Here is an 8,326-nt window from a genome sequence, read left to right as displayed (position 1 = left end):
TAATCCCAACCCTTTGGGAGGCCAAGGCAGGAGAACTGCTTGAGCCCAGGAGTTCGAGACCATCCTGAGCATCTTGGAGAGACCCTGTCTTTATAAAATAAAAAATAAAAAAAAATTAGCACATGGGGCAGCATGATGCACCTGTGGTCCCAGCTACTCAGGAGGCTGAGGTGGGAGGACTGCTTGAGCCTGGGAGGTCAAAGTTGCAGTGAGCCATGATTGCACCACTGCACTTCAGCCTGGGAAACAGAGCCAGATCCTGTCTCGAAATAAAAATTAGGATGCTCACTCCTACCAATCTGTTAACAAAAAAAAAAAAAAGGCTAATGCTTGATAAACATACTGCTTTTTTTGGGTGTTATTTCTATTTTTTGAGTAGTGTTCCCCCTGCCAGAGTTGCAAAATTCTGATCCTTACAGTTGTTACTTAGTACTGAGTAAGAGACACTGTTCCAGTGCTTTAGGGGGATTAACTCACTGAATCCTTCCAACCCCGAAAGATGGGTATACTGCTATTAACCATGATACTATTGTTCTCACACATTTTACAGATGAGGCAGCTGAGGTGAAAACAGGTTTAAGCATCTTCCCTAAAGACACCCAAGTATTAAGTAGTGAAGTCAGGACTTAATTAAACACAGGCAGTCTGGTTCAAGTCCATGCTCAAAAATCACTGTTAGACTAAGAGCCTCTGTTTTCCTAAAAAGCATGAAAAAACAATATCAGGAAGAAAACACCACAATATCATCATATTTGCCACCCAGTCAAGGTTAAATTGTTGTCACATACAATAATACAATCATGTAGTAATGTGAGCAAAAGAACACACTTATTAACAGTTACTAACCCATAAACAAATGCTTCCTGATCTTAATCTAGCTTTCTGCATTCAATTGATTAATCCTTCTCAATCTCAACCCATCTTCATCTTCTTTTCAATAATTGTGCTACTGAGCTCTTTGAGATTTTTGTATTAATTTCTGTTGAATAAAGCTTAGGAGTTTTAGTTTTAGTTACATCCCTCACTTGTATACATTCTGTTTTCCCAGGTGTAAAGATTAGCTCTGAGTGTTTCAGTTCTGTCCAAATCTTACACCAGATCTGTCCCCTAAATCTTAGAAGACTCTTAAGTGTGGAATGCTATAGTTCAAGTCTCTAATAAACTTAAGCTTTTTAAACCATCTCATTCCTGGAACCTGTTTTTAATGTGAGAACAGATATTAAAAGACAGCTAATAAGCATAAAGAATAAATAATGGACCGAGTGTGGTGGCTCACACCTGTAATCCCAGCACTTTGGGAAGCCGAGGCGGGAGGATCACCTGAGGTCAGGAGTTCAAGATCAGCCTGACCAACATGGCAAAACCCTGTCTCTACTAAAAATACAAAAATTAGCCATGTGTCATGGCACATGCCTGTAATCCCAGCTACTCAAGAGGCTGAGCTCGGAGAACCGCTTGAACCTAGGAGGCAGAGGTTGCAATGAGCCAAGACTGCGACACTGCACTCCAGCCTGGGAAACAGAGTGAGACTCTGTTGAATAAAAAAAAGAACAAACAAGGGGAAATCCTATTTATAATATTTATAAAATGGTACTGTTCCCTCATATGTTAAAACAAATTGTCCGTGGGTACACTAAATGTCAGATTTCACCACTATACAATATATCCATGTTACACAACTGCACTTGTACCCTTAAATACATAAAAATAAAACATTTAATTTCAAAAGAAAAAAACCCAAATTTTTCTAAGTCCAGTGGCTTAAGATATATTTTTCTCTTTCCCTGGTAGTAATACTGGGTGGAAAAAGAGAATGACTATTTCTTTTAACATAAAAGAAAAATATAAAATTAAAATCTCTTGTGGTTGAATACTAACTGCAAATAGAAGTCTGATTTTTTAAATTTAATCAAAAGTAGGGGCACAGTGGCTCATACCTATAATCCAAGCACTATGGGAGGCTGAGGCAGGCGGATTACTTGAGCCCAGGATCTTGAGACCAGCCTGGGCAGCATGGCAAGACCCCATCTCCACAAAAGATACAAAAATTAGTTGGGTGTGATGGTGTGTGCCTATAGTTCCAGCTACTTGGGAGGCTGAAGTGGGAGGATCACTTTGAGCACTGGAGGTTGAGGCTGCAGTGAGCCATTAATGTGCCTCTTCACTCCAGCCTGGGCAACAGAGTAAGGCCTTGTCTCAAATAAATAAATACATAATCAATTAAAAAATTAGCCAGACATTGTGGCACACACTTGTATTTCCAGCTACTTGGAATGCTGCAGTGGGAGGATTGCTTGAGCCTGGGAGGTTGAGACTGTCCAGGAGGCAGAGGTTGCAGTGAGCCATGATCATGCCACTGCACTCCAGCCTGGGCAACAGAGTAAGACTCTGTCTCCAAAAAAAAAAAAAAAAAAAAAATTCAATTTACCTTAACTTGTAGTAATTCATAAAATTAGGTGTCATAAATTTTATCAATTTCTCCTCTAATACATTAGGGTGAAAAAACTCCATGCTATTTGAAGCAGGGAGTGACGGTGGGGGAGGGGGGCAAGATTTAAATTATCCTAAAATTTTATTTACAGAAATTACACATACATTTTTAAAGTAGAGATAGGATCTTGCTATGTTGCCTAGGCTGGCCTCAAACTTCTGGCCTCAAGCCATCCTCCTACCTCAGCCTCCTAAAGTGCTGTGATTACAGGCATGAGCAACTGCACCCAGTCCAACTGTTCTATTTTTGAGGCAGCTTTGTATTAATCCGTCAGTCCTATGGTTTGGCCCTTAGGCATCAACGATTGTGACTTAAGAGTCTTCAGGTTACTTGGAGTTGTCCAAACTGCAAAAGAGGGTAGAGTCCTCTACAAGGCCATCCTACTTCTGACACCGGCTATAAGTTTAGGGGGGGATTCCCTAAACCACCCTCAGGTTCAATAATTCACTAGAACTCAGAACTTAATGAAAGCTATTATTCTCACAATCACAGTTTATTACAGCGAAAGGATACATTCAAGTCACCCAATGGAAGAAGCACCTAAGTTGAGGCCCAGGAAGGGTTTAAGTGTTTAGCTTCTGATGCCTCCCCCGCCACCCCAGAGTCAGGACACATTACTCTCCTAGTGTCAGTGTGTGACAATATGCATGGAATATTGCCAACCCAAGAAGCTTTCTCAAGCCTCCGTGTTCAAAGATTTTACTGGACTCCACTATGTAGGTATGATTGCTGATTGTCTGGTAAGTCAATCTCAGCTGCCAAGTGGACAGCTGCCATGTGATTCAAAGCCCCCACCCTAAATCACATGGTAGGTTTTTCTGGCATGTTGGTCATGCCTTCCTGAGATCTTTTGGGGCCAGCTACCCAGCTAAACAAAGACAGTCCTATCAGGTATGATACAGATTACATCCCAGAAGACCAGGGCAAAGACCAGATCTCTAGGTAAGGTCAAATTCTTTATTGCACATCCTCCTCTGCTTTCATCTGCACTGTGTTATTACATAGGATGAACCACCCTAAGCTACCACTCCTTTACATGTTCCCAAATGATCATCTCTTCTCAGCTTCAACTCTTCAAAATGTTTCCTTCTTCAATACTGTTAGGAATCTGAGTTTTTCTTAACTCCATATGAGTCTCTAAATGTACTGATATGTTTCTTGAAGTATGCTCTAGATATGATCTAAAATTTGGGTTTTATCTATACTGCTTTTCATCCACTGTTTCCATCCAGTGGGGCATGACATGCCTCTTTCTCCCCCTTTTGAACTCAAGACCATATTGTCCTTCATAACCTGCAGACTCCTTGTGTCACTCACACCAAGTCATACCTTCAATTCATACAAATGGTTTAGGAAATTGCTGTAAAATTCATTCTGGCTTTCATTTATACTCTCTAATTCTGTCAGGCAAAATAAGTCTATTAGGCAAATAAACTCAGTAATTCCTTTATTTTAATTTTAAATTAATCACTTATTTTGAATTTAATCACTTAAATTAGATACAACCACAGAAGTGGTAAGAAACAGCTTACAGATGTACTTAAAAATACTGAATTGACAGCTAAATTGAATGGAATGTTTCCCAGGGTAGTTCTTATTTTGTCACTTACTCCAATTAAATTCAAGGTCCTTATGCCTCATCTTTTTCCTGAGCTTTGGCAGCTCTAACTGGGGCACCCAGCCGGATACATACCAGGTAATCTCCACTTCTATTTTTCTGGTAGCTTGGGCCTGGCAAAATGAGCCCCACAATACAGAAAGTAGGATGCTAAACAAAGTTGAGTCAACATATCTTTTTAGAAAATACTCCTGAGGACCTGTTTCTAACCAGAATTGACAACTGTGACAAATGCATCAGCTAGATAGCAGTCATGTGAACAGAGCCTGGAACTGCAAGTAAAGAAATTGGGTTCTGGGCCTACCTTCCCAGGTAACCAAAACCATTACTCAAAAGCAACTACTGAATGCCAGCTTGTGGGGAGAGACATGGGGAAAGTGACAAAATAACAATTAAATACATGTATATACACGAATACCAAAGCTGTTACATAGAAATGAAATCAAAACACTTTAGACCAAGAAGAAATCAGAGATCTCCTAGTCTACTGCCCCAGTGTAAAAGTAAGAAAACTCTGGAGTAATCATTGCCATTGAGCATTAGTATAAGGGAAATAATTTTAACTCTGATGAAAAACAGTAATTTTTTAAAACACTTTCAATTTTATATCAAATTAGATACTGACTACATAGATCATAAAATTAATAAATCAAGCAGATTTTTGTACTCCATAATTCATATCAAATGTAATAGTCTCTTCACAGATTCTTTGTACTGAGAAACAGAATTTTCATTTTCCCCTTCATTTTTAAGACAAACAACAGACTTTTTGTACTCTTCAACTTCCTTAGTACCGAGGAGCTCTTCTTTATTTACTTCCGTATTTTTCTCAGCAGCGTTAATCTGGAGAAGTGTTTCCAGAATATTTCTTTCTGATGAGCTATTTTCCCATATATACTCTTCCATGTCTGCTTCAGTCTTACTTTTTTCCCATTCTTCAGTTTTCTGAGGCAAAACAAAACAAAAAAATGAGTTCTGAATTCTGAGAAACATCAAGTTTCTTTTTTTTTTTCCTTTTTAAGAGAAGTGAAGTTTGCAAAACGTGGAGAGGGCCAACGCCTTGTCTGCAGACTTTGGCCCCTGAACCCAGAGCGCTGTTAGCCGACTGCACTCAGTCACGGGAACACTGGTCTCTCCAGCTCTGCTACCACTCGCTAACTCTATCCACAAAATCACAATCTGCCTGCCTTGCAAACTTTACTTACAAAGACACACTGTTCTCCAGCAGATATAGAAAATCATTTTTTGCAGCTATTCTCTAAGCCCGAATACATCAACATTTCCCTTTTCTTCTTCTTCTTCTTCTTCTTCTTTTTTTTTTTTCTTGAGATGGGTCTTACTCTGTCACCCAGGCTGGAGTGCAGTGGCGCAATCACAGCTCACAGCAGCCTCAACCTCACAGTCTCAGGTAATCCTCCTACCTCAGGCTCCTGAGTAGCTGGGACTACAGGTGCCCACCACCATGCCCGGCTAATTTTTGTGTTTTTTGTAGAGATGGGGTTTTGCCATGTTGCCCAGCCTGGTCTCAAACTCCTGAGCTCAAGTGCTTATTCTGCCGCTGCCTCTCAAAGCGCTGGGTTACAGGGGTGAGTGACTGTGACTGGCCCAACATTTTGCATTTCTGAGTTGTAATCTTCAACTTCTTTAGTACCAAGGAGCTCGTTATTAAAAATATTGAGAGCTGAGAGGAGACTGTATTTATCTCTGTAATATGCTTGTGGGATGACAAGGAAGATTAATTATTATAACAAAATTAAAAATATGATGTACATAATACATGGTTTTTAGTCATAATAACTTCATATATCCTGGAATTTTTTTTTCTTTTTTTTGAGACAGAGTCTTACTCTGTTGCCCAGGCTGGAGTACAGTGACACAATCTCAGCTCACTGCAACCTCCACCTGCCAGATTCAAAGGATTCTCCTGCCTTAGCCTCCTCAGTAGCTGGAATTACAGGTACCTGCCACCACGACCAGCTAATTTTTGTATTTTTAGTAGAGATGGGGTTTCACCACCATGTTTTCCAGGCTGGTCTCAAATGATCTGCCTGCCTTGGCTTCCCAAAGTAGAGGGATTACAGGCATGAGACACCACACCCAGCCTATCCTGGAATTTTATTTTGTTACTATCTTTCTCTTCCCATAATGTGAACAATGTTTTGTTACTACTACTTCTTACAAAAATTATTACCATGCTATTCTAGGGAATACTGGTAGGCTTTACAGTAACACAGCATAATTCAGATTTACGATTTAAATGGACATGTAACAGTCTGTGAAAAATCAAGCAACACAGCTAATAAGTAATATACACTGGTTCAAAGAAGTGCTGAATACCAGTCACATTTTTTCCAGATTAACACATAACAATATTCTGAGCTACAGGCTGCTATGGAATCATCTACTATTCTGAGTAACAACTTTTAGAGGTGGCAAAATATTAAAAGATAAGTATATTTGTGAGACTGTCAGAAATAATATTTTACCACTGGAAAATTCCCTTCAAAGAGATCCCAGCTTGAGTAAACAGTTCCAAAGCTCTGCAGAGCTGCGTGGGCACCAAGAAGCAGGTAAGTTTTCCACCTGTGCCACCCTCCCACCCCCATCCCCACTACAAGTGCCTATGAAAAGAAAGCACTGGAGATGTGTTCCTCAAGGGGTAAAGAGGAGCCCCACGAATCACAAACAGGCCACTGGGGATGACACCGATTGGCAAACCCTGCTCAGATCACCAAGGCAAAAGGAAGAGGCTTAGGAGAAGAAATTATCCTTTGAATCCTTCAAATGCTTACGTATACTATTACATATAATTCTTGTTAAGATTCACTGGGATAGATTTTAAGAATTACATAGATAAGAAAACTGAGTACTATGGAAGCAAAACAGAGGACTACAATCTATTGGGGAATTTCAGATTTCAGAACTTTCTGTATTTTAGAAAGTGAATGTGGTGCATATATCATATATTTTTTAGCACCTTTAAGAGGGGGGCCTATAGCAGCACCACCTAATCCAACACATAATTTTTAATGCAACGTATATGAATATATTAAATGGAATGAACAAAAAATATAAATAGCCTCTCATCTATACAGGTCACGTTTGCCACCAAATAAGTTATGGAAAGACTAACAATTTCTAAAGCTTCTTGGGTTTCAAAATTACAGATGCATGGCCGAGACAGCTAAGTTTTGCTCAAGGTCATCCAGGAAGTTAGTATAAGATGATATTTACCATGGGCTTTGGTATTTCCCAGGCCTCAGTTTAAATCCCAACTTTCATCATTTACTACTGTAATAGGTGAGTTCCCTGAACTTGCATCCCTGTAAGAACTGACTTCACAGGGCTGTTCTGAAGATTTAAAGTGGTAAGGAATATCCACATACTTAGAGTAACATTACAGTAAACATTACATAAATGTTGTTGTTAATAATACACCTTCAAAGAGGAGTGGGTTTCAAACCAACATTTCCCTATCTCTAAAACCTATGTACCTATGCCAAGGGTTTGGGGAGGAGTATTGGGAGTAAGGGTTTCCACAAACCTGGACAATGGCTTCAAAGTGTACATGACATGTACTCTACCACCACTGTGAAGCAGTAAACTAAAACTTTAAAGGTAAATATAAATAGACACACAACTGTCCAAATGTTTCACCATATTATTCCCACTCACAAAATCATATAGTGATATTTATATAATTAGATAAAATATACAGAAACAAGAGGTCTTTATATCTTTGTCACCGACTCCATACTATTTGCAAATAAGTAGTATGTTTCCAAGATGTTATACTTAAAAATAACAATTTTGAAATAAAATGTTTATATACATGTGACTTAAAATGGTTTTTTTGGGTAACAGTTTCCTTAACACTTTTCTTTAACTTCAGGGTCTTCTGGCAAAAGTTCAGTGTCATATTAAAAATAGGAGGTTAATACTAATGGGATAATAACCCAGAATTGAATTCTGATACGATATTAGCAGGTTGCAATTTTAAATACACCTTCATAGAAGAGATGGCAACCACTAAAAAGTAGAAGAAAAAACAATCATCTATAATTCTGTTACCCAAAGACGGCCCATCAACACTGGTAACACTTGGTGTGTATCTTAAATCCATTTTTTAAAAACCCTGCTATGATTATATTGTATTTACAATTTTGTACCCTGACTTACAGTTCACTATCAATTGCTTTTAAAAGAAGTGGAGTCGC

At 39.0% G+C, this 8,326-nt stretch overlaps 1 protein-coding gene across 2 annotated transcripts in view; it reads right to left on the bottom strand.

The window, feature by feature from the left end:
• Positions 1–3,921: 3,921 nt before the first annotated feature.
• Positions 3,922–8,326, bottom strand: part of MRPS35 (mitochondrial ribosomal protein S35) — a 50,412-nt gene continuing 46,007 nt past the window's right edge. For both annotated transcript variants that reach the window (XM_017507080.2, XM_017507079.2), the window contains one exon: positions 3,922–5,054. In XM_017507080.2, the coding sequence (XP_017362569.1) occupies positions 4,785–5,054 (270 nt within the window). In that variant the 3' untranslated portion in view covers positions 3,922–4,784. The remainder of the gene's footprint in view (positions 5,055–8,326) is intronic.

Source organism: Cebus imitator, unplaced genomic scaffold (assembly GCF_001604975.1).
Source record: "Cebus imitator isolate Cc_AM_T3 unplaced genomic scaffold, Cebus_imitator-1.0 Scaffold367, whole genome shotgun sequence".
NCBI lineage: Eukaryota > Metazoa > Chordata > Mammalia > Primates > Cebidae > Cebus > Cebus imitator.
This window is presented reverse-complemented; position numbering and strand designations above follow the sequence as displayed.